The 26,777-nt window shown below is 39.4% G+C and overlaps 1 protein-coding gene across 2 annotated transcripts in view; it reads right to left on the bottom strand.

Annotated features, from left to right (window-relative positions):
• Positions 1 to 26,777, bottom strand: part of COL1A2 (collagen type I alpha 2 chain) — a 41,872-nt gene that overhangs the window by 3,317 nt on the left and 11,778 nt on the right. For both annotated transcript variants that reach the window (XM_074835876.1, XM_074835885.1), the window contains 36 exons: positions 25,154 to 25,198; positions 24,847 to 24,900; positions 24,690 to 24,734; positions 22,136 to 22,189; positions 20,541 to 20,639; positions 20,411 to 20,455; positions 20,210 to 20,308; positions 19,616 to 19,669; positions 19,407 to 19,514; positions 18,481 to 18,534; positions 18,278 to 18,376; positions 17,367 to 17,420; positions 16,883 to 16,981; positions 16,049 to 16,102; positions 15,362 to 15,415; positions 15,191 to 15,244; positions 15,047 to 15,100; positions 14,164 to 14,208; positions 11,933 to 12,031; positions 11,099 to 11,206; positions 9,721 to 9,774; positions 9,106 to 9,159; positions 8,478 to 8,531; positions 8,333 to 8,386; positions 8,123 to 8,230; positions 7,073 to 7,126; positions 6,926 to 6,979; positions 5,911 to 6,072; positions 4,404 to 4,511; positions 3,890 to 3,997; positions 2,163 to 2,216; positions 1,950 to 2,057; positions 1,707 to 1,760; positions 1,242 to 1,349; positions 510 to 563; positions 273 to 380 (listed from right to left, as the gene is read on the bottom strand). In XM_074835876.1, coding sequence (XP_074691977.1) covers positions 273 to 380; positions 510 to 563; positions 1,242 to 1,349; positions 1,707 to 1,760; positions 1,950 to 2,057; positions 2,163 to 2,216; positions 3,890 to 3,997; positions 4,404 to 4,511; positions 5,911 to 6,072; positions 6,926 to 6,979; positions 7,073 to 7,126; positions 8,123 to 8,230; positions 8,333 to 8,386; positions 8,478 to 8,531; positions 9,106 to 9,159; positions 9,721 to 9,774; positions 11,099 to 11,206; positions 11,933 to 12,031; positions 14,164 to 14,208; positions 15,047 to 15,100; positions 15,191 to 15,244; positions 15,362 to 15,415; positions 16,049 to 16,102; positions 16,883 to 16,981; positions 17,367 to 17,420; positions 18,278 to 18,376; positions 18,481 to 18,534; positions 19,407 to 19,514; positions 19,616 to 19,669; positions 20,210 to 20,308; positions 20,411 to 20,455; positions 20,541 to 20,639; positions 22,136 to 22,189; positions 24,690 to 24,734; positions 24,847 to 24,900; positions 25,154 to 25,198 — 2,673 coding nt within the window. The remainder of the gene's footprint in view (positions 1 to 272; positions 381 to 509; positions 564 to 1,241; positions 1,350 to 1,706; positions 1,761 to 1,949; positions 2,058 to 2,162; positions 2,217 to 3,889; positions 3,998 to 4,403; positions 4,512 to 5,910; positions 6,073 to 6,925; positions 6,980 to 7,072; positions 7,127 to 8,122; positions 8,231 to 8,332; positions 8,387 to 8,477; positions 8,532 to 9,105; positions 9,160 to 9,720; positions 9,775 to 11,098; positions 11,207 to 11,932; positions 12,032 to 14,163; positions 14,209 to 15,046; positions 15,101 to 15,190; positions 15,245 to 15,361; positions 15,416 to 16,048; positions 16,103 to 16,882; positions 16,982 to 17,366; positions 17,421 to 18,277; positions 18,377 to 18,480; positions 18,535 to 19,406; positions 19,515 to 19,615; positions 19,670 to 20,209; positions 20,309 to 20,410; positions 20,456 to 20,540; positions 20,640 to 22,135; positions 22,190 to 24,689; positions 24,735 to 24,846; positions 24,901 to 25,153; positions 25,199 to 26,777) is intronic.

Below are 26,777 nucleotides of genomic sequence, written 5' to 3'. Positions count from 1 at the left end.
GGACTTGCCCTGTGGTGACTACTATGGGCTCAAGCAGTAGAAGATGCATTTTCTTTGTGTCTTTTCTGTCTGGCCATAAGGCACGAACAAGGACGTCAGGTTTAGGGCGATTAGGGAAGTGTTTAATGTTAAGTAACAACAGACATTTAGAAGTAGTTTCTTTTTTTAATAAATAAACCCACATCTTTTCCTAAATTGCTAGGCTTTTGAAGTGCTTTTCTTGTAATTCTGACATAAATGTGTTAAATGAACAAAAAATAAGTTATACTCACAGCAGGTCCTTGGCTACCATGAGAGCCACGCACACCAGCAGGGCCAATAGGTCCAGGGAGACCATTGCGACCATCTTTACCAGGAGGACCAGAAGGACCAGGTGGACCCTAAAAGGAAACTCAGTTTAATGACAGTAGGAAACACTACAAATAGAGATTCATATAAATGAAAACACACGTATAAATTGCACAGAAGGAATGGGAGAGTTATTTGAATATGCGCTTAAATTCACATACCCTTGGGCCAGCAGGGCCATTGTTACCAGGAGGACCTTGATCACCATGTTGGCCCTATTGGGAAAGATACATGCATAGTCATTAAAAACATGCAGTGGCACACATCTGTATTTGCATGATTAAGGGGGAGCTATAGTCAGCATGTGTATTTGGGCTCAGAGAATAGGAGTCTAGCGCTAATGGCATTTATTAGTGGAGCTGGGGTATAAAATGCCTGTTTTAGGGAGGGAGGAGAGACAGCGGAAAGAAGTGTTTAAGGGGATGACCTATGAAAGTCTCTGTATTGTTTCTTCATATTTTCAGAGAAGGCTTTAAAATAAAAGTCAGAAGTCCTAAAGGGGATACCAGAATTTAAAGGAAAAAAAAAAAATCTACAAATTACTTCTGATTCTCTATGATACAAAGGCTTTACAGTTCATGGCCAAAATAAGAAATAATATTAAAACAAAAGCTGAGCTTTTTGAACTCTGTGCTAGACAAGTGTAGTCGAGTTTCAGGGCAGCTAATGGTACTCACAGTTCTAAAGCCAACTATCAATGGCAATAGCAAAATTTGCCATTTCATGTGAAGAGCTTTGAGTGTTAAAGAGAATCTTATGGCCTTTGAAAGATGATGCAGGGTGGAGTAAGTGGTATCAACTTGCTGGGTTGTGCATATGTAATTCCACACCAGGGTGACCTTATTTCCCTTTTTTGCTCTTTATATGAAAAATCCTGAAAGTCATTTACTTACAGCAAGACCAGGAAGACCCTGCAATCCATTGTGTCCCTTCAAGCCAGGCAGACCTCTATGCCCCTTATCACCAGGTTCACCTTTCTCACCACGTGGACCTTGTGGGCCCTAGGAAGGGATATAAGTGTCAGAGGAATAAAATAGAAGGCTTCAAGTATATACTACTGTCAAAGCAAGAATTAAGCATGAACATTCTACACTATGCCATAGGTTGCCCCTGATATAGATATATATATATATATATACACACATTCTGTTAACACACCCGGGAAGAGTGTCAATCCCAAAAGCTTCAGGATCGGTCCCATAAGAGTGAGTACTGATTGAGATTCTAGGTCTGTATTTACAGCTCTTTAAGTACTACTTTTTGGGCCCATATCTTGAGCAGAGTCACGAGTCCTTATTAATAAAACATGTTTTCTCTTCTTGCATCAATGTGGTAATGTATTTAGAGATCAGACTTACAGCAAGACCTCTTGGACCAAAAGCACCAGCAGGACCGACAGCACCAACAGGACCCTGAAATAGGAATAGAAAATGCACATCACTGCTGTATATTATGCCTAATAAAGCTTCCATGCTCAACACATCTCTGCAGAAAACGAAGTAATTATCCATGTACTGGAGAGATTTGGTGTATAATGTATATGTATGATGGACAAATGTTAGTCCTGTGTCAATCAAAAGATTAAGGTCTCATCAACTTACAGGGTCACCACGGTTTCCAGGCTTTCCAGAAGGACCAACTTGGCCATGAGGACCAGGGGCACCCACAGCACCACTGGGACCAGGGTTACCAGGACCACCACGCTCACCCTGGGAACAAAGGATTGCAAAAGGAAAGACAGTGAGTTACTACTGACTTACATATATGAGAATATTTCTTCCATGATTATGAAATAAAAGAAAAAAACAAGTTACCTTGAAACCAGGAGCACCATCACGGCCTGGAGGACCATCGTTTCCAGGATTGCCCTGTTAAAATACCATGAAAAAAATATTAAATTCCATCAACCTTCGTCTCACACAGAACTGGGAGTCAGTCTAATTGCTCCCAATGAGAGTAAGACATTGAGATGGAATAGCATAAATCCTGAAGATAACAAACTCTTCCTTATAGATGCAACTCTCAAATCCCTTAAATATATTTATGTTCTCAGAAAAATAAGATGATCATAAAATATTTTAGGTTTTACGAGTTCAGCCTAGAAGAAAATTACTGGGTTTTGCTGTATTTCTCTAAATGAAAAGCTCAAGACAATAGTGGTCTTCATCTAGCTTGCACTCATGTGAAACTGAGACCTACTTTTTAGATGAAAAATGTCAGTGGCGAGAAAAGGACTTAAACAGTTGTCACAGCTAAATTACTTTGTTGTGGTACTTTACAAGCTTAAATGGCTTCATTTGTGAATGTTAATTTCACTTCAACTGTTTCACCAAGTACACTAGAAAACCTTTTCCTTCAGAAAATTCCGACAGAACAGACATTTTATTTCTTTTTAATTACCATTCTGTGATCTCTTTGAAATCCTGTAAGTCTCAGGACTTGCAGGAGACCTGTATTAACAGTGCTTCAGGTTATCAAATAAGCTTCCCTGGTAAGGCTCAGAGAAAGCTTTATAAAGTTATCCTAACAGGAGACAAGACAACATGTTAATGTGTTAGTAAGTCATGTATAGCCATTGTATGGATACCCTCCAAGGTGAACTACTAACTTGGATGGTTAAATTGGATGGGTAAGTTTATTTGCTGCTCCGTGAAGAGCTGGGAGCAGGGCCCTATCCTCCAAGTAGTCACCCATGAGCCAGGCATTAGAGGGAGCAATTTGTTCCATTCCAGTGTTCCCACATTCCCCCTTCTGCACAGGACTCAGGTCCTTTGCTGTGTTTTAACCTGCACTGATCTCTGCAGTTCAGCAGTACCTGCCACACAGGCCAGAGTTCGTTCTGTCATGTTTTTAGCCTGGAAACATACTTTACATTTTGTGGCAAGGGAATGGACATTGGGAAACATTATGCAGTCACAACGTTACAGTGTATCTGTTTTGTTAGGACTCCAAAACAGTGATCACAAGTCCAATAACTGAATTCCAACATTTTGTGTAATGTGATTCATATGCATTTTGAGTGGGCCTTAAGTTAAAAAATGCTTTTTCTTTAATACCATGATTCACTAGATCCCTCAAGTAAAAGTGACTGCAATTTTTATACTTCCCTGAAAGATATGCATATTGCATCTAACATGATGTTTAAGAAAATTTGCTGATAACAAGCTTTCCTGATATACTCTTCTCTATAGCCAAAAACCTCATCCCCTGGGATGTACTATTTTTCCCAGTTCCAACAATGAAGTAATTTTTTCTCCACTCCATCTTTCTTGGCAATTAAGTAAAAAGTCAAAAGATTCTGATAGTGACTCTAGGAGGTATTTCAGACACAACTTGTGCTGTGAAGAATCTGCCACCTAGCTGGGGATGGGGAGGGCAATCCATGTCTATTAGAATCCTGCTATAATTTTCCCTGAAGACACCAGAAGGTATAAGTCTGCTAGCAGAACTACCTCCAGTTGCATCCATTTTTTCTGTGTATTTGTTTTTAGCTCAGAATAAAAGAAAGGCAATCCTGAAGAGGAAATAAGACATAACTTACATCACGACCAGCTTCACCAGGAGCACCATTTGGACCAGGAGAACCCACAGGACCAGATGGACCACGAGCACCAGGAGGACCAGAAACACCCAGGGGGCCAGGTTCACCCTAATACACAACAGTGGTAACAAAATGTGGCATTATAATACAACACAGACCAGTCTTACAGAACTTTTGGCCTATGTCTAAGAGAAAGATTTCTCTGCAATTGATTCTGGAAGTGAAAAAGAACCAGGACACAAGAAACATATCTAACTATACGAAATATTATCTTAATTCTAAAGTTTCTACCTCTTCTATCAGAAACCTCTGATGCCATTCAAAAATACACTCACCTGCAGACAGAGTCTTGTTTGTCTACAGCAAGAAATAATTTCCTTACTGCTCTAAGTCTGTTAGGTTCATACCCTCTGTTTGCAGCAGCAGCAGAATCTAGATCTCCCTGGCTTCCCATAAGAGGAGACCTCAACATTTTTCTTTACACGTATCTGTTTAAAGCAGTTAATATACTCACTGTTGCCCCAGAGATGCCTGGAAGACCACGTTCTCCCCGAGAGCCAGGCAGACCAAGGATACCAGGAGCACCAAGAATACCCTGAGGACCTGGGCTACCAGGAGGACCCTATGACATGAAGAGAATATTATTTACATTAACAGAGAAAAATCAATTTTATGGCCCTCCACATTTCTCATTTGTTTTGCTCTATAATAGTACCAACTGCTTTCCAAGGATCTCAATGTGTGTCAGTGGTAGTTCCTGCATGGAAGAAGTTGCAACCAAGCCATAAGACTTTAAACTCCAAAGCTAAAGGTCTGTAAGAATGCAATGTCGGTTATACTCCCCTCACAATTGATTTCCAGTGAAAATGCTGTTTCTGAACATTATACACATGCTTTTTCTTTTCCCATTCAGTAACAGTGGGTGATGCATGAAAACTGGAGCATTCAGTAAGAGAAGATGACTATGTGAGAGGATTCCATAGCAAAGAGACTGACCATGAAACAGCCTTAGAAGATATCTAGGTGGTATCTGATATCTCCAAACAACCCGTAGAGGTCTCTGCTGACCATTTGAAAGGTAAAGTTTGTTTAGTTAAGTGACTTTTCCGTTTCCTTGAAATTTGAGCATATGTAGCGCTAAACTTGACGTAAGTAATCAACCTGACAGATTACCCTAAATTATTATCTTAATTTAGTCAGGCCTACTAGTTCAATTGCTTTTCATTATTGAAATTAAATTAGAACATCAAAATTAGAAAATGTATTGCTTTTTACTGGGCATTAAAGGGCAAATTTTCAATTGTCATGTACAAAATTTTAACATACATGTCTGACAATGACACTGAAGATTTCATTCTTAGCTTCAACTTCTGCAGATCACGGAAGAAATTTGTATAATTTTTTTATTGAGAAACACTAGAGTGCTAATTCATACAAATGCATACTTCTGTAAGACAGAAATGTGTCTGACTTTAGAAAAGCGAATAATTCTGGATGTGCAAGCTTAAAGGCACTCAAAATTAATTAATATATTTGCATAATTCTAAGACAACCTGAGGCCAGACAACTTTAACCTTGTGATCCCCACAAATTAGAGTTTCTGATGCAGAAACGAATTGAGATTGTTCTAAATGGGTGTTCACATGTTCCTCTTTTCCATCCATGGTGCTCAATTTCAGAGCAGGAGACTCTGCTTTCCTTTCTCAGACTAAGTAGCAATTTTTTCTGTAGTTAGCCTTGTTGCTTTCATTTGAGCTACTTGCAGAGAAAGATGCAACTCATCACAAGAAAAAAAAAAGAGAGAAAAACCTGATCCAGAGATCAGGTTCACTTTTTATGGCATGTTTGTCAAACATGTCTATAACAATTTCTTGAGTCTCAGCGGAGCTTCTACCTGCAAGCTTTGCTAAATTTGTGAATAAAAGAGAAAAGCCCTTCACAAATACCAAAAGTATCTTAGAAGCCATAACATTTACATGAAGAGAAACATTTTTAAGGAGATGCAATACTCAGTAACTTACAGCAGCACCAGCCTCTCCAGATGGACCTTTCTCACCAGCAAAACCAGGTGGGCCAGCAATACCTTGTTCACCAGTACGGCCAACTGGACCAACATCTCCACGTAGACCTCTAGCACCATCTTTGCCAGCTGGGCCAGGAGGACCAGGGGGACCACTGATACCCTAGGATTGAGTATGAATAGGATACCATTACAATATAGACCCATTAACAGGAGAACAGAGATAAATTTCATTTTATGTCCATGTACAAAAATTGTGCTTTGCAACTTCTATTGCTGTTGTTAGCAGCAGATAGCTGGAATCAGTAGAATTACTGAACTGAGATTTTTTTTTTTTTACTCAGTGCAGGTGAAAGTGGCAAAATTTGGCGAGGAAAATATTGATTTGCCTCTGGAGACATTAATTGCAACTATAAAATCTATGACAAAAAACCTCTTCCAATTCAACAGGATTACTTGCTTTGGATACTGAGATTTACAATAATTTAAGTGTAGGATATCTAAGGAAAAGAGTGCCTTTTGGTAAAAGTTGGAATCACCTTTTTAGCTGAAAAATAAAGAAGCAGAGATTCACATTCGTAAACACAAGCAGAAGTTGCCCTGCTTGAGGCAGGGGCTGGAACTGCAGATACTATAGACAGTGTGGACACAAGATAACCTTAACATTCTTCTTTCAAATAGGACATGACCTTCTTGTTTCACTCAAAATCAAAGACTATGCAGTTACTCATGGTGAACTAAAGCAAAATAAACACAGATCTTTACAAATGGTTAGGCACCTCAAGATGCAGAGGGATGCTCAATGGATTGTAAAATAATCCACAAATTAAACACATAACTCCCACACTGGGACGTTAAACAGTTGAGACTTTTTCTTATCTCATCCAGTCCTATAAGGATCTGAGGTGATTACAGTGCAGTTAGAATTTGTGTCAATGTAACGAAAATGAGGATTATCCCTAACCAATGCAACTTCTGGGTTATCTCCTATTAGAACTTCTTCATTAGCTACTTACAGCAGGGCCAGGAGGACCAACTCTTCCAGCAGCACCAGGGAAACCAGTCATGCCCTAAAAATAAAAGTGAAGAGGAAGATTTGGTTTAAAGGAAACAATGACTTCATGAAAAGCAACAAAGTCAGTGCCAAAAGCCTGAAGACTTACGGGAGGACCAGCATCACCACGAGGGCCAGCAGGACCAGCAGCACCAGCGGGACCCTATGTACAAAGGATTGAAAAAAACAGATGAATCAAGCAAAGACTGTTAATGTTCCCTATTTAGAATAAGGGCTCAGTCTCACCCTCGTGGAAGTTAAGGGCCATTTTGCTTTTTACTTTAACAGGAGGAGGACTGGGCCCAAAACCACAGTTCCTGTCCTGATAGTGGGGTAGTAAATTCTCAGAGGCATTTTAAATCAGTATTGTAAGGACGGAGAAGAGTTGCATGAGGCATTTACGATTCAAATGAATTTGCCTTGCAAATGTTATGGGCATCTAAGCAAATCTGGAAGTCAAAATGTGAAAGACATAGTAAGGCAAAGAACAGCAAGTCCTCTGTTTGCACTGTATGACTAATACAGCCATGTAGTGCAAGGGCCTGATATTGCTCTATTAGAGTCATTCAGTAAGAACCCCAAGCCATGTTACCCTTCAACACTTCACAATATTTGAAATACCAGGGCCTGACTTTCTGCATCATTTCAACCAGTTCCCCAATAACGGGCTGCATGCATGTGAAGCAGTATATACCTTTGGACTATAAAGGTGTTAGCACATGAAAAGCCTGTGTGTAAGTGGGTGCACAGACAAATTTGCACATATGCTTCTGGATGACTGGGTCTGAAAATCAGACTGCGACAGCACATCCTGTCTTTGAGAGGAAGATATCAATATCCTCAGCTCAGAACTTACCCACAATCAGCCCCTGAATGGTCCAAGATAGACTGATTTTGCTGATCTTCAGGGCAAGTTGAAAATTATTTTTTTTTTCTCTTCATTTCAGTTCCAGACTTACGATCTGAGCCCACATAAATAGATTGACAAAGTTTATATAATGTGTGAAAATCAGTATGGTGGCTTTCCTCGCAGCTTAGTTTGAAGGTTTTGTTTGGTTTTTTTTAATTACCTTTTAAAAATTCAAGGCCTTCAGGTTAGCGTATTGCTTGCATAGCACAGTTAAGAACTATGCATTTTACAAAGACACTGTTCACTTACTGGTGGTCCAGAAGCACCAATTGGGCCAATAGCACCTGTTGGTCCACTTTCACCCTTAGGTCCTTTAGGCCCACGCTCGCCTTTAGCACCAGGCTGACCAGCTGCACCCTGTAGGCAGAAAAACACACAGAACGAGGAGTTAGAAAAGCATGCAAAGGGAGTAGAGGAATGGCGTGGCATCAATAAAAGGAAAGCGCAAGCAATACTCACAGGAGGTCCAGCAAATCCACTAGGACCTACGGGACCAGGCTCACCGCGCTCACCCTAAAGGGAGGACAAAGAGAGGACTGGTTGGAATGGGCTTTGAAAAGGGCATTTTTCTGACTCAGGAATTGTTGTAGGGATTGCTACTTACAGGAATACCACGGGCACCAGCAGGACCAGCAGGACCAGCAGGACCTCCTTCACCCTAAAACAGATGGCAGAAAACATTATGACACTGTGGGGGAATGCCTCACTGCAGTCAGAACAGGGGTGATCTTGTGGTACAGATGCATATAGTGAGTCTCCCCGTGTCTCCAATGGAAAGGATGTTACTGAAAATGCTTCTGTTTTAACCCACCCTGTATTAATAATTTCTAACAATATTCAGACAGGATAAAGAATCATTCTGAGCTAATGTGTAGTTGTTCATCACCATATCAAAACCTCTTCTCACAGTGTGAGGAGGATTGTGGAGATTAGCCTCAACTAGGAAGAATTCAGAGAAAGCCTAAATCAGAAACTTCTCCCCGTATAACTCACTGCCGTATAGATTTGTATCCCTTCCCTGCCCTTTTAGGAAAAGGTTTGGGGTGCTATGGCAAACTTCACTGTTCCTCAGTCCCAATAACCCTTGCCTCCCAAATGTGAAAAGCTTGGCAAGTTTGTGCATACTAGAAAGATGGAATTGGTTTTTATGGAACTCCTCATCTTTCCTCCTCATTCATGCCTGGGTACTGTATAAACAATCAAAACACTTGTCATTCAAAGAGTAGACTTACCCGATCACCAGCACCACCAGCAGGGCCAGGAGCACCAATAGCACCAGGGAGACCCTACAGGTCAAGAGACAGGACACCATTTCTAACACAATGTAAGCAGGAGTGACTGCTTTTAATAGTTTTTTCTGTTTCCTTGTAGAGACAAGTGTGTGACTTTCTTCCAGCTGTTTTCAATATAAAGGACACATGATTTTATAAAAGAATCTATTCTGTCGTTTTCCTTTCAAAGTATGAATTCTAGGACATGCAGCCGAAATCTCAAATTAATGATAATTTTGTCTGGCTTTGCATGCTGCCTTTAAAATTAAGTGTCTGGGCTGAGCCCAAGAAGTTAGAGAGGATAATGTCACACTGAACCACTGTCTGAAATACCAGGTTCTCTGCTGACATCATTTCTCTGCTTGTGTGCATGAGAAGTGATCACTTTTCTCTCTCCCCCCACATTCAAACATCCCTGGACAAGGGGCAACAAAATCATATTGATTTGTATCAAAAGTGAGCAGGTATAAGTGGAAATGCAATACAGTAGAAAATATAAGTCCTGAACATCCTTTTTAGTCACTTAAATTCTGAGGTGTCGCAAGGTAAACTCAAGTAGAATCAAAAGATACTTACACGAGCACCATCTCTTCCTGTTGCACCAGTATCACCTCTCAGACCTGGGGCACCCTAGTATACACAGAGAAGAAAAAACCCATTATATTGGTAACAAAGGCAATAGTTTGTATGAAAGAAGTTTTGAACTGTTTACTGAGTATCCATGTATCATTTGCGTATCATACAAGATGTTTATCATGCTAGCTTTTTGGGGAATGGACTTTGATTATTATTTCATTCTTATTGCTGAGTATGTACTGACTTGCAAAGCGAGAATTTGCAGACAAAGGGGACTGACAGGCTTTTCAGAATTACGAGCCTGCCTCTTTCATGGGAAATCTACTTAGTTTACCTCAGGTGGCAAGAATTTGGTGTGGAATTAAAAATTCAAAACCAAGTTGATGATCCACATGATGAATGTAAATCCCCCCTTCAAAATTCCTTTTATTTTGGTCAAGAAATAACCATATGTAAAAATTCTTTTGAGTATTCATGTTATAGTTTCTATCTGAAGCAGGAGAATAACTGTTAAAAACAATGATGTCATATGAGTAGTCACATAAAATGCCGTATGTTTCACATAACAAAAAATTATATCCAGGCCATCACTAGTGTCAAGAAATCAGACCAGCACTCTGTTCTACCTCTTTTAATGCATTCTACTCTTCTGCATTAATCTGCATGTCAGTACACAATGTTTTATAAAAAGTTGCAAGCAATTATCTTAATTTTCTTACAACTGCATTTATGCTAAATGACTATGGATTTTTTTAGTAAAAAAAATAAAGCAGTTCTAGAAATCTCAGTTTAGAGTTTAAATAATGAACAGAAGAAAATATGAAAGGAAATGTACATAGCAAGATAAAAAACAATTTTATAATTATATGGATAAAGCAGAGGTAGCAACACAACTTGCAACCAGACTTTATAGCTTTATATAAAGGCTTAAATTGGCTAAAATGTTTTCTGATTTTATGGAAAACTGATATAATCACAAAATTTTTGTAACTGATTTACTTATACCATAGTCACTGCACCTAGAGCAGTCAAGGATTTGATCAGAGACTCAGTTCTTTGTGATCAGTAGGCCCATTCCTACTATAAAGCCTCTACTCAAAGACAGCTTTAGTATTTCTTTCGTAAAGATAAGATCATTGTTAACCAATCCTGTGAAGAACTAACTGCCACTTAAACCACTTCCAAATGCTGAGAAAAGATCAAAATACAACCTTAGAAAAGACTGTCAGTCTGTTAGACCAACAAAACCTCTACTTATTGAACAGTTTCACAGTAAATAAAAGTCGCATTGAGGTAACTTGCAGTTTTTTTAAGTTAATGACATTTAAGCATCTCCCAAACCTGCGCATGCAGTAACAAAGAAGGTTGTCCACCTTACCTTTTCACCCTTGCCTCCTGGAACACCAGCAACACCTCTCTCTCCTGGGATTCCACCAGAGCCAGCAGGACCAGGACCACCAGCAGCACCAACATTGCCAGGCTCACCCTAGCAGCAACAGCACATCAGGTAAGACAGGGTCAATCATTCACTCAATTTGGAACAGAATTCTGTCATTACTACTTTGCCCATCACCCTGCTTGGTTGCAAACAGTGTGAGTAGTAGTATTTTGTCTTAAGCTATTGTCCTTATTTTACTTTTTCAGCTAGCCAAGATGCCAGACATGAACACTCTCTCTGATTCTGTGGGCTCCTGAGGTTTTAGGGTGTCCCATGTTCCAAACCAAACTTCTGTAGAAAGACTACCCATGAAAGTGTTGAAAACTAAGACCCATATTCAGCTAGCATCAAGCCAACCTTATTTTGGCAGATGACTGCTCATTGTTGTGCTAATGTTTTGGGGAAAATATTGCTTACTAGACACAAGAACTTCCTGTGTCTAAGTAGAGGTGGGTATAAATGGAAGTCAGCATGAATTTTGGCCAAAATCTTAGACCCAACCTCAAAACAGAATAATAGTATACCCAGATGACAAGCTGTATTCAAACTGAGTCCAAACTGGAGTTCCCCTTCCATCATCTATAGTGTTAAAAACCTTTAATATTAGTGTGGACTAGCTGGGATGGAGCTTTACCACTTGAAGAAATGATGCAGGGGCTATAGCGTATAGAACTACCTATTACCAGTAATCACTTATGCTCTTAGGAAAGAAAGTTTTGGATCGCCTTCATCAGGAATTCAACAGTAAGGCAATGGCAGCTGGAAAGGACTTACCTTGTTACCATCAGGGCCTGGTGGGCCAGATGGACCACGGCTTCCAATGGAGCCGGCGGGACCAACAGCACCACTTTCACCAGGAGGACCACGTTCACCCTGCAGGAGACAGTCTGATTTGAGTTTTTCCTTGAATTGTTCTGTAGCTTAGAGGTTTAAGAGCACTGACTAGTAGCACTGACAACGCGATGCATTTTTATCTAAACAAACCATTACAAACTATATTAGAATCATGCAGATATTAACTAAACTGGTGCTAAGAATTGGCTCTAGCTTTTGACACAAATATAGCAAAGTGAAGTACTGAAGTCTTGCATCATGGTAACAGCTGACAGTTAAAGTACAAGTACTTTTTGAACATGGATTTTGGCTACTGTGCTCTTTCTGGTAACAGTGTCTTGCATGCTATTGTCAAATGGAGCTTCTGCTATCAATTTGAGGGCAGATAATGGATTCTAGTGAAATTAAAGCCATAGTAATCGGCAAAAATTTATTTTTACAGTTGCAAATGCCTGGTGAATATTGGAGAATAAAGCCTACTAATGTGACCTCTACATTGTAACAGCTTTAAGGATAAATTCTGAAACAGAGGTCATCTGGAGACACGGAAGTAGCCAGGAACTGGGCTTAAATGCACAATAGATCTATCAAAGATAGAAATATCAGTTTTACTAAAGACATCTCAAATTATCGTGGTGCTAAGGCATAATGGAGGTTTTTAGTTATGCTGGAGAATTTGGGAGTTTGTATGAGAACTCTAATGTGGTCAAAGAACTGGCTCAAGGAGAGATAGCACACGGCTAAAAAGCACCAACGATGCAGAAGGCTAACTTATATTGTAGTGATGTTCCCCAATTAATAGATCTTTTCATTATTTTTACATACATTTCGTTAATGACAGGGATGCAGAAAAGGAAGAAAGATATTTATGAAACATGCATATATCACAAAGGTGGAAGCTCTTGTCAACAGGAAGAAGGGTTGGCATATTATACAGGAAGAAGTGAACAACCTGCTGGATTGCTGTTCACAGCAGAAGTGGGACAAAATTCAAGAATGCGAAGTACCAGGCCTTTTATTTAGGCACCAAAAATTAGAGTTTCTGCTGTAAATAGGGGTTTCATCTGGTGAAAATGACAGAAAGGGAAAAGTGATAGCCAATAGCCAACAATATGATGCAGACGTGAAAAAGGCAAATGTGATCTAGCACAAGCAGTGAGGTATTTTTAGGAACTGTTAGTTTTGTTGTACAGAGCATCAGTAAGACCTAATTGGGAATAGTGAATGAAATACACTCTGGCTGGGTATGAGATGCTTAAGGCAAGCTAGATCAGAGACAGATAACTACTACAATGATAAAGGGAATTTGGATAGATTAGCAAAACAAAAGTTTAAAGAGGACATGGTTACTAGTACAGCCTCAGGGAACTAAATATAGGGAGGTGAAGTGCTGTTTAAACTGACTGACATGACTGGTAAGAGTGAATGGGAACATTTGTCATGAATACATTTAGTCTGGAAGTCAGCAGAAAAGAGGAAGCAACAGAAGTAGTTTAAATATCAACCTCATTATAGGTGGACTTGGAAAACAATTAACTGAGCATTTTATAAACTACTCATTGCTCTGCAGAAATGGGACTTTCTTGCCATGCAGGAAAGCCTCCAAACAAAGCACTTTACAGATGTTTATTCACAGTGCAGGAATAAAGGAAAGTAGGAGGCAGTATCTTCTAAGTATTCCAGGCTCTGGAATCAGCCCACGATTTATTCACAAAGACATTACATGGGAATTAGGAGCTGGCTAGCAAGGGATAGTATGACTGAAATGGTCAGGCTAAGAAGGTCTGTGCACAGGCACTGGAATTGAAAAATCTGACATGCACCAGGCCTCAGTGTAACACTGTAGGATCAGTCTATTGTCATCCACATTCTCACTGTGAAGTTCATTAATACGAGTACATTAACACAGTATCTTTACTTGGGTAATATTCATATTGCTTATCTAGAAGTTTACTACCACTGGCAACTATTGTGTTGTATAATCATACACCCTGACACATGCAAAGAGCAGAGAAAATTCTTCCTTGTTCCTGGGAGTTTGCTGCAATACACTGTATTCTATAACTGAGAAGAGCTGTTTGTCTTGAGAAACTTGGAAATCTATATAGCTACTACTATTATTGAATACATTATTAAGACAGTCTGTACTAAATTTCAAACATGTTACTCACTCTTGGGCCAGCAGGACCAGGGACACCAAATTCACCATGAAGACCCTAGAAGAGAGTGGATGTATTGGTAAAGCTGTTTTCTAAATCAAATTTATTAGCTTAAATTGTGCTTTGTTTCTTAGCAGTAAATAGAAATGCTTCTCAAATTGCAGCAGCCTATTGAAAATCTTCAGACTAAAACCAGTCTTTTAGATACACAGAAAAAACCCTTTTCATATAGCTGCACAATATCTCAAAGCACATGAGAGAATAATTTCTCACCTGAAGAACGAGTTAGCTATTAAATTCCAAGCTCATTTTTCAGGTACATGCAATGTAAACTCTTTTACAGGGACGTAGAGGGATGTAACTATAAACATGAAAGGTGGTTATGACACACAGGATGCACAATTTGCAGATTACATCACACACTAACTGAGCAGAACCTAGAGCCTGAATCACCACTGAGCTACCTCAGTTGTATGTCATTGTAAATTCACCAAAATCAATTGAGCAGCAAAAGCATACAATTGGAGTAATGCAGGTTAGATTGAACCTTGAAGATTTCAAAAGAAATTTGAAGTAAAATATTTTTCATGTACTGTCTTGTCTTTTGGGGGAGGGAGCATATTATATTGTTGCTTAAGGCCCAAAAAGCAAAGGACTGGCTTTGCTCAGTTTCATACCAAAACTTTGAAAAAATAGTATGTTGCAAATTCCAATGGACCTTCTTCATTTGTGGCTAGCTTTAACAAAAGGGACTATTAAACTTTGCATATAACATGGATTGCTTTTTTTTGGCAAATGGATCCAACAGGCTCTTGCTTCACCACATGTGCAATTGTAAACATAATGCTTATGCAATGCCTGCCCCTACTTGTGGAGCGCTGTATCTGTCACTCACCCTTTCGCCTGGTTTACCAGCTTCACCGGCTGGACCCGAGGGACCTGGCAGACCCTAAGTGTAAAGAAACAAGAATACAAATAAAGTTAAGGCAGAAGTACTTCATGCTTTGTAAACCATAGATAAGAGCACATCGTTACTTACCTGGAAGCCAGGAGGGCCAGCGGGACCTTGTTCACCTTTTCCACCTTGGTTGCCCTGGATGGAATGAAAAACAAGTGATTAACTTGGAAGAAGAAATACAGGAAAATGGATTTTAAAATGGGAAGTCCCATTAATGAAAAGTAACGGGTCTGTGTAGAGACTGTTACTTACAGTGACTCCAGGAGGACCTTGAGCACCGTTGTTTCCCTCTGGACCAGGAGCACCCTAAATGTGTTCAAGTAGAAAGCTGTTATCAAAGTTTTGATTTGTTATGAATCTCTCTAAAGTGATTCTGTGACAAAACCAAAGGTCTCTGGCTGCGTATTTTGAACTTAACCATTTACTGTGAGAGCTTCACTGTCAAAGGGACTAAAGATGCTTACAATTTTAAATTCTGTAGTTGTTTTACTTATTGCAGCACATTTATCCTTAAGGAAATTTTTTTTGAATTACAGATTATAGGAACCTTGCTCATAGCATTTTTCCCACAACACCTCAATTATTTGGTCCCTAAATGGAAGAATTATTGTCAACTCTCAGTAAGAAGTAGGAAGTTTACAGGATAAATTAGAAACCAGACACTGTCCTCAAAAATTTTCACAGGCGGTGCTATTTTTTCCTCTTCATAGGAAGTTAATACCCCATAATTAATTACCCAATTAATACCCAAGGATAGTTTTCATTTATCCCTTAAGTAATAGTCTCCACTGACATGAGGCTAGATGAATGCATTCCCAAGTGCTTTTCTATTTCATCATCTATTCATGCTTGCACAAGACAATGCTATCTCATTACAGAGGTTTTGAAAATCTACTTTTTTTCTCTCTGGAGATTGATAAAGAAAACATATCCACATACCCGTGGGCCAGCAAGACCAACATTGCCTCTTTCACCAGGTTTGCCAGGTTCACCCTGAAGTTGAAAGAAAAAGATACAAAAGTTAACCAAGACTTCATGTTAGATTCAGTTTAAACTACTAAACAGAGACTGATACTCTCCTTGCCAGAAGATTTATTGTAATATTTCTTTAACCCTAATTAAAACACCCACAAGCTCCACCTGCCTTGTTGAACCACTTAGAAAGAATAGCTCAAAAATAAATGTCTTTTCAAAACTCCATTCCTTTATTTTTTGAGATCATAATTCAGGGCACTGCATAGTATCCTATGCAATACACTATATATATATATATATATCTATATGACTGCATGTGTATGTATAGTAATCCCATAAATCCAGGAGACGATTATTGTTATCTGTGGCCTCTATGTGACATGACCAGAAATCACTGGTAGCTTTTCTACTAAATGAGTGAGCTTTGGATTGTGCTAAATAACAATACTCTGTAACTGAGACTTAGGCTTGGCGGCCAAACTTTACAGAACTTTTACTGAAGTGTATATACAAAAATGATAAAATGGACATGCAGAAATTATAATATAGACATATATTATTCTAATCACTTCAGTGTCCAAATATTCCTAAACTAAATTATTCTTCATTTGCCTAATTGTATTTTAGATAACTGGAAAATAATTTAAAACAGAATGCTTGAATGTAAGTGGATGACATCCAATAAGCAGTACAGGACGTCACAGGGAGATGTGATGTGTTTGATTGTTAGAGTTGGGGACCTACAGATTAGTCTGGAAATACCTTCATAGTAATAGAAAGTTTCTCTACTGTACTTACAGTGGGACCTTTTGGTCCAGGGAATCCAATGTTGCCAGGCTCACCTCTATTACCAGCTGGACCGATTGGCCCAACCCTACCATCTGCTCCAGGGAAACCCTAGAAAAAGAAATCATACTATTAAATGGCTGGGGTAATTTAATTAGAGTTCAGTTTTAGGATAAATGTGTACTGACAGGAAGCAAATGCCATTTAACTTTTAAACACTGTTTATATATTGCATGCTCATGCATTCCTCCATTTTCCTCCTTTTTGTAGAACTGTGTATTTCTTCTTCCCCTTCCAGGACACAGGCCTGATCTGAGACCCACAGAAATGAACGGAAAGTTTCTCACTGATCTTCTAGGTAATATGGTAGTAAAATCTTGCTGGTTTTACACAGAGTTGTGTTAGAGCTCAGTGCTAAGATGTCTGCTTTTTAAAATCTCAGTTTATGTCTATGTTTCACATGCAATGCAGAAACAATGAGAAGCAAGGTACTTACAACAGGACCTTCCTTGCCAGCAGGGCCTGGGCTTCCAGGCTGACCTGGGAGACCCTGGGAAAGGAAAGGTTTCATGTTTTTAGAAGGAAACCAACTCACCCAACAGTTAACTAAATTTTTTTTCTCCGTGCGCGCATACATACACAGACAGACACCAAGTTATCAATATACACCGTGGAAACAGGACTGCATATCCTATCAAGTTTACATCTAAAATACACGGAAGTTTAATTTGATGTGTGCTCCCATGCCAGTTGAAAATCAATATAGGTAAGTACCTGTTTCACTCAGATAAACTCATTTAGGCTCTACTTTAGCAGAAAATGTGCTTAAATGTTTGCAGATGCCTAATAGTTCATATGTGCATTGAAAACTCGCTTCATGGGGTGGGATAGAAAGAGTAGATTAAAGATGATAAAACAATAATAACATAATCTGGCTGCAGCATCCACTAAAAGTGAATGGCTGTTTTCAATGAAATCACTTGCAAAATAAAATTGAAATAATTGAGATCAGCCATCTCACATCATTTTAGCAGGGTCTGCTTTTCTTTTAGTTAGTTGCAGAGGACACACACACTTCATCTGTGATCATAATGATCGCATTCTGTAAATAATCACAAGTGGAACCCTCTCTCAGAAGTCAATACAGTATCCAGTATAAGGGGGCACTGCTCCACAACAAGACAATCAAATGCTACCACATACAAAAGAAAGTAATTTCAATAAACATTTTGATGCTTCTTAATTATTTCCTCATGGATGTTTTTTCAATAGAGTAGTGGAAGTGCCCTAATTGTGGTTAGCACAGGCTGAATTTTTGCAGTTGGATTTATGTATAATTTTGTCCCTAAATTGTAAGTAATTTTCTTTTTGCATAGTTCAAACTTACACCACAGAGTTCAAACTTACTCTTGGACCCATAAGACCAGGCTCACCAGGACGGCCACCATCACCATTAGGACCCTTAGCACCAACAGGACCACTAGCACCACGGTTACCAGCAGGTCCCTACCAAAATAATTAAATAAAATCAGGCAGAGGTATCAAAAAGCATCACACATCTGTATATAAAAGAAGATGTTTAGAAATAGTGACTCATACAAAAGTCTTACCATGACACCAGCTCTGCCATCAGCTCCAGGGAGACCACGAGATCCAGGCACACCCTGCAAGTGGACACAGAACAAATCAAGAAAGGGAAAGAAATCAATCTGTTCCTGTAAGGTGTATAGTGCTTGCTAAATTTCAGCCTTCTAAGCAGGTCTGCTGAATGTGAGGTAAGTGCAGCTCTAAGCCCACACACCTCAGTGTAAATGTGTATTGCGAAAGAAATCTCTCTCACTTCCTTTAGATTTCTTTAAGTTCTAATCTGCTTGTATCAGAGCATTTTCAGTATTCGTTGTCATCTAACAGTGGCTCTAGCCAGTAGCTAGGATCCCACAGCCTGGCCTACACGGCTTCACCTTCACTTCTCTGTAGAGAGCTACTGACTTCTCTATGACTCTGTACACCCTACCTAAGGTGCAATATTGAATCTTTATCTCTACCAAAAAAATCTGGTGGTCACACTGCCATTGTTCCTATTTTCCTGTGAATTCTTATTCTGCATGAAGCCACATGCCTCCTGAAGTACATGGAGTGGTTTCCTCACCCAGCAAAAAGAGTACTAGGCACTCTTGAAGACACTGAATTGAAACCTTTTGCCTCACATTATATGTGAGCCAATTATCTGTTTTAAGAAGTTAAATCCCATCACAAAGCTTTAAGAATAATCAAAGATAATTCACTAAATATTACACGTTGAATAAGTCAAAGCAACCTCTCATTAATTCAGGGATAAGATAGTAAACAGCATTAATACGAAGCAAAAATAGGTTTGGTTCCAACTAATCGAAAGGCTCAGAATTGCAAATGATCTTTGCTTAGCAGCATTAATGTAAATTTAATTACTCATAATTACTTAATTTGCCTTTGTGACTCTAGCTTTATTTCCTCTTTTCTTTTTGCTTCACTTCTGGAACATGAAAAGAAAACCTACTCTTAGACCAGCAGGGCCTGGGGGACCAGCAGAGCCAGGTTCACCATTGCCGCCTCTCTTGCCTTCCTCACCACTAGGACCAGGAGGGCCAGCGGGTCCAGCAGCACCCTATTTCAGGCAAACAGAGGAAAAGAAAAAAATCAGATGCTGTATTGCAGACACTGTCAGGCATTTTCATTGAAAAAACCTTCACATGTTGTCATACTTACAGGCTCACCCTTGTTACCACTTTCTCCCTTGGCACCAGCAGGGCCTGGTTCACCCTGCAGACCAAAACAAAAAGAGATCATAGAATTAGGCATCATTCCAAAAATCTCTCTTCTACCTGGACAGCTTTTTCAAAAACTCTTTAATCACACAACACCATGCCTGCCTCTATTGTGATAAACAGCCAATGAACATAACTATTTTTGGTTTAACAGGCACGAAAATAAACATGTTAAAGATGCTTAGAAATGACAGTAGTCATAGTTCAATAACTCTGACACATTCAGGGCTGGTTCCTCTACTGAGGATACCCATTGAGGGCCTGATTGTGAGACTGCTGCCACATCTTTCTTGATACTATCAACATGGACAGAGCTTAAGAGTCCTTGCACTCAAAGGGAGTGCAAAGTGAACCTCTTCGGCCTCAGCATCTGAAGCCAGCAGCAAGACACAGAAATGAACTACAATGTTTAATTATAGTGGAGCAAGAAAAAATGTCTGCATTAAATACAAAAATATATCCAGAGGAAATCTTTTACAGCTGTGGACACTGCCCAGTTTTCAAGTGAAGACATGCAATATACAAGGCCACTTACAGCAAGTCCTCTAGCACCACTAGGACCAGCAGGGCCAGGGGGACCAGGAATACCACGGGGACCGGGCAGACCAGGAGCACCAGCAACACCAGGAAGACCCTGTCCAACAGAGGGAAAAAAAGGTATTATGATCCCACTATCTTTTCTACTGCAATAACTGAATTGTTTTTATAGAACAAGTATGAGTATGGCTGTACTTACAGCTGCACCTTTAGCCCCTGGAAGACCATTAGCACCAGGGTTGCCCTATTAAGAAACATAACAATACTGGTTAATTCAGAGTCTCATGTGCACCTATCCGACAGTAGATAAAGTCTGGCAAGTTACTCACTGGAGGGCCAACAGGACCGCTAGAACCGGGAAGTCCAATCTCTCCTCTTGGACCAGCAGGACCACTTGGACCAACATTACCAGCAGGTCCGATTTCACCCTGTTTGGGAGAAGGACAGAGCCCTCTATCAGTGTACACAGTCTTATGGCAATAGTGGACCAATCCTATATTAGACTGACTTTAAGAAGACAATCATATATGCATATTCCCCCTTCAGAGGCCAGGAAATCAAGGAGCTGAGAGCTTTTATTGGATTTTAAAGGCACTGAAGCTGGGATGTCTAGCTAGGCTCCATTGAAGCTGATGGCTAACACGGGAACAACAGGTGTTCAGCACATCTGAGAAGCTACACTATTGCCAAGGATTACACAGAAGGTTGATCTAGAAAATCAGAATTACGATTCCAGTCTTATCTGCAGCCATGTGCCTCCAGCATTGGCCTGAGATACCCCACAGTGTATGAGACCTAATTGACCATTGTCTTGCACCTTAAGATGCCATTTGCACTGATGCAAAATGCAAAATGATGCCTGATCAGAGTGCAGTAGGATAGTGTTCACAGTGGACTAAATGAGAGGAAAAAACATTCCTGGTTTTACTCTCAGAAGCTTGTATTTCTAAAAGTCTACTACAAAAAACTGAATATAATGACAACTTCTCTTCAGCAATTCTTTGAGTAGTCAGAGTTCACCCAGGACACGTAGGCAGTCTTCTCGTGAAATTACATGCTGTAACCACACTCACATCTGCATCAGAGAAGACTTAATGATTTCCAAAAGTCTTGCCTTTTGACAAGAATAATCAGAATGGTATCACAATTTTTCCTCATCTTCCCTGTAGTTATTATTAAGAGGTCTAGCAAACAATACTCTATTTTCTTCTAAAGGTGGATCAACATAAGAGTTTTGTCTGTTGTAGCATGGAGTTTCTGTACTTGTGATAAGGGTGAAAAACTGCATCACACTACATGTAAGTGTATGCAGCTCTGAGCTCCTTGGCAAATGGTCAGTGAAATCTGCAAATGCAGAATATGGGATACTCTTGCCCAAAAACCTCTGTCCTTCCTTGGACAAAGTAAAATTCAAAATAGTGAGACTCTTACCCAGGAAAAAATGCAATAAACTGAACCATCTAAGTTATAGTCTGCAAGAGCAAAATGGTACTGCCCTAAACCTGAAAAGTTTAAATGCAATTTCTCCATTGTAATTTCAAGAACTTAAGTTGGAAGGAACATGATATTCAACTGCAGCTTCTTGGTCCTCCACTGCTTCTGTAAATTGATGTAAACTGCTGCTTTGTTTATTTATCATGATCCATGTCACCCTTCAAAGTGTATAAAACTGCACCACATAGGAAACGGTTAAAAAAAAAAAAAGGGGGGGGGTGTGTGTCACAGCTATATTCTGCTGTGAAATAACTGCTGTATTTTGAATTAGCTTTCATATATGAATACTGCAGGATTCATCCTCATCCTGATCTGTAACTGGTAAGAAAGCACTCCAATTTCAGAGACAGTGTTTTTTGCTGCCTAGCAATACTAGTTACTATAGTTCATCTTCACTATCGAATGTACCAGTAGAAGCAGATGTTCATACCTTAGCACCAGGAGCACCTGGGAAGCCTGGAGGACCAGCAGAACCAATAGGGCCCTAGGAAATGAAACGGAAGCAGTTGTGTAAAGGTATTCAGTGATGACAGAAATATCTTACTTGCTGAAGTAAACAGATTAAAAAAATGCACATTTCCTTAGACACTTCCGCATATTACCATCTCAGAATATCAGCTGCCTTTTGCAACTCCGAACTGACAGATCTGGTTCACTACAAACAGTTAAGAGCAGGTCAGTGCTGAAAAACATTTGCACTGCAGCTAAAGAAGTGTGACTTAAGCAACAATTGGTAAAACCTTGCCTTGAGGCCAAACACCTGAGAAAGAATAAACAGAGCAGAGGCAAGCATCTGCAAGGCAAGATGTCTTGCTGTACAGTCCCAAAATGAATGAAGAGAAGCACTGCATCCTGCAAATGCAAGTCTTAGGTGGCTGTTTCTAACACATATAGTGTGCAGGGGTAACTGTGTACCTTTTCACATCAGTAGTCCTTCTGGCCAACTGGTCACACACAAGAGCCCTGTGTTGATGACAGCGTTTGTCCTTCTTCACACATGGGAAGAGGGTTGGTAAGATCTCTGTGACACTTTACAAGCCAGTGCTCGGCACAACTTATCTTGAGGTCAGTAAGAATGTACTAGAAATTGCATTGGGTTTAACAGCAGCTGAGGGCAGAAGCTCATTCTAACATGCAAATGGATTAGAAATCATGATTGATACCCAGAGTATATATTTTGAGGCAGTGAACATGTGCAGCCCCAGTGCCTTTTCATTAAACTGGGCGCTTTTTTTGTCAAAGGCAATGGCACATCAGCTTGAAGAGGGTCTTCTACTGATTCTACTCTGTCTAGCTGTGGGATTTGTAATTATGATGGGACAAGCTTCCTAATGTACAGTACCCAGACACCACAAGAGAAGATACACTGATGGATTCATAGCCTTTGTTATTCTTTAATGCATACAAATACAAAGGAATGGTTTTTCTTCAATTATTAATTAAACATCCAATTCATTCATAGCTATTGGGGATTGATATCTACTTTTTTGTGAGCTAACATCTTTCAATTATAAATACTTATTATATAACTGCCACACAAATCCAAAAGAATAAAATGGGTCAGCTGGTATAGCAAAGAGGAATTGGCTTCCCACATTCTATAACCTACCGTGTTTGTTATAAACTGGGTACTTGGAATTCTCACTGGTTTTGCATAAAGAAAGAAAACACAAACCCAAATGCCCTTTAATATATGTATGAAAATCTAAACTTCCAGAATTTCCACTGCAGTGACTCTTTTTATCTTTTAAATTACCAGTGGCAAGGAGAATAAAACATTAATTTAGTTTTTTAAAAAAAGGAGTCTTAGTAAGTGCTATGCAGAATGTTTACAGAATCATAACTTAAGTATGTGTAAAATAACTTTAGCCTGGCAGAGAAACTGGGACCCAATGCAACTCCCTGCTGCTGCCCATGCAGAGTAACACCTCTGCAACCAGCAGCTCCAGAATATTTGTCCTATAGTAGATCAATTGCCTTCAAGATAGCTAAATGTTTTGGTTCTACTACAAAGTACAACATCAGATCTTAGCTATAAGGTCTCTGTTGGCCTGCAATTTAAATGCCCAATCACATATATTTTTTTAATACTCCATACGGGAGAACTGAAGTGAAATTCACATCTATGCTAACATTCTACTCTGTTAAAGCACGACAGATGTCTCTAGTGACAAGGAGTATTAAATTCAACTTTAGCAAAGTTAACAGAACCAAGTACAGTTTCATCACTGACTCAAATTTTAAAGGCAGGAAAGAAAAACTATTCTGGGCTATTCCTGATTTTTTTAGCTTCAGAACTGTAAACTTGTACACACATTTATTTCACTGAAATAAATAAGGTTTACTGAAGTCAGTGATATGCTATAGCAACACTAACTCCTTTTAAACAGACAAACCTTGCACTTATTAGAATAGTTATTGTTTACCAGTCAGATAAGGACAGTTGGATCTTACTGGCCTTTCACACTAGCTCACATAACTCAGGTATCAGTGGTGAATGAAAAAGGTTAGCTCCTGTTAGTCAGACAGGACAACATTTCAGGTGCAGAGCTGTGTCCTGGAATGCACAGAATAGTTTCAGGATGTATATAGTTACAGTCATCTACAACACGTGCATGATATGTATCTGTTAAATGGTATGAAGCCTCTTTTAGTTTTGGGATAAGAACTGTTCTGTAGACTATTGGAAATGAGAATTCTGTTCATCGGGTGTTTCCCTATGAACTCACCAGTGCAAATAAGAGAATACTTGTTTCCTTTGATACAGATGTGTTTAATATAAATCCTGAGGCTTTCAGGATATTGTCTGCAAAGGGTTTATGTTTTATTAATTCTTTTTGTGACAGTCTGATAAGCAACAAAGAACTGTGTTAAAAATGTCCACACAATCAACTTCTTGGAAGCCCAAGAAATCCTCTATAAATAGAAAGAAGGACACAAGGCCTAACGGAACCAGACTGTCAAAGATCAAGACTGAAACTTACAGCAGGTCCAGTGGGGCCAGCACTGCCATCACTTCCACGTGCACCCTGTGAGGAGGGAACATGATAAATAGAGTTTGAAAAGAGATTCGAAGATCAGAAAAAGCCACAGTTAAGTGGCTGGTCATAATGACAAACAGATAGATGGGAAGCCACTTACAGCTGGTCCAGGGGCACCTACTCTTCCTCTCTCTCCAGGGAGACCACGAGCACCCTGAAGGAAAAATTAAATTAACTTATTTATACCTATTCGCTGAACAAAGATACACAGATTTTTTTTCTTTCTTCTGCTAAGTGTCTATATGAAGTGTGTTGCAGCCAGGCAATTCTGTTCTAAATATTCACATACTATTACATTAGAGTATCCAGCTAGCTGGAGTGTCACTGATGACAAAAATTGACCAAAATGCTGGCTGAACCATATCAATCAGATATTATCATTTTCCACAGCGGCAGTAAATACTTACAGGTTGTCCTGGGGTACCATTTTCACCGGGGGCACCAGGTTCTCCCTATGAAAAAGAAAGTTTGTAGGCATGAATTACTTACAGGATGCTTTGGACAGGCAGCACACCACCATCTAGAGAGATATGCAACTGCTGAATCCTACTGCCTTTGTCTTCTGTAGCACTTGCACCACAGTATACCATAACAGCACATCAAGTCCTGAGGGTATAGAGACTGTGACTGTCCCTGCATATACTGGAACATGGCCACTTGGAATCCTCTCAGATGAAGAGGGTCAGAGCAAGTTGTTTCACTTACCCATCTCAGCTTTTTTGACACCCTCTCTTTATTCTGTTATTTACTCTGTAGTACACACCTAAGAGATAGGGCCTGGATAGTCAACTACCAACTCAGATCAATCAGCAGCTGTTTTTTAGCTAGAGCAGAACCAGAATGATGCTTTCTTTTGCCTTAGATTAAGGCGACAAAATTCCTGTCAAATGGCTGGAAATAAGGATCTGCCACTGGTATTTTTAACTTAAGACCCATAATACTGAGATATGAGCTACAAGCCAGTAAAACATTACTCCTCTCCCTTTAGTATTAAGCGTTCTCAGCAAGACTGCAGTTGGTCTAGGCTGGTCTATAGTGACAAGATTTGTCCTAGAGCACTTGTATCTCTCCTGAATATATCTGAATACACCTAGTCTTAAATGTACCTAGTCTTAAATGCGGCCAACAGCACAAGTTTTTGCCTTCTTCACTGCTTTCAGCACAGTTATATCATGAGTGACCCTGATTTATTATGCTTGTGTTTTCCAGTCAGATTACCACTCTTACTAATAACTGTTCTTTCCTTTCCTTAACTGCTTTATCTGCTTTTAATCTCCAACGACTGGACAGACTGTTTGCTATCTCTTCACCATACTTTTTCTGAAGGTTAACCACTTGCAGTGATATTGGAGAATGCTGTGTTATAATTAAGCAAGTAGTGCTAAGCTCTTAGAAACAAGCAAGAGGGAGAATTAGTATTTGAGCTTTTCTTTATTGTGTTAAAAGTCCTTGAATACAAATCTTCTGTGAGTAAGTCAGCAGCATTAAAATTTCCTACAACCCAATATTGCAGTAGTGTTGTTTTTAAGAACACTGTGATTAGGCAATGAGGTGGAATGGAATAAGAAGAAACTAAGAGAGGAGGAGTTTGCTAGAGATGTTTCTGGACCATATTTAAAAACATTTTCTTAAGGATACTGTTCAAAAGTGCACTAATCTGAAGAAAGCAAAAAGGAAAAAGACTGTGAAGATCAAATAACCTTAACTTAGAAGAGCACTGCATCTATCCAAATTTTTAGCAGAAAGGCTTACACTAGAGCATGTGTCTCACACAGCAGAATTTTGTAGAAAAATGAGATGTTTTCATTTTAGTGTGCTTTGAAAAAACCCACCAAAATGTAAAATACAATTCACTGAAAAGCAGAGATAGCAAAATCAGTCTTAAGGGCTGCTGGATAGTCAATCATCAGGAGCCAAATTCTGCACCTCTACTCATTGAAAGTACTAACTTGACTGAGGAGGGCTCAAGAACAAGGCCCCAGGAATGATTTCTCATGTTAAGGTGCACATATTTATCCTACACAGATCCAC

Source organism: Strix aluco, chromosome 1, assembly GCF_031877795.1.
Source record: "Strix aluco isolate bStrAlu1 chromosome 1, bStrAlu1.hap1, whole genome shotgun sequence".
Taxonomy (NCBI): Eukaryota; Metazoa; Chordata; class Aves; order Strigiformes; family Strigidae; genus Strix; species Strix aluco.
This window is presented reverse-complemented; position numbering and strand designations above follow the sequence as displayed.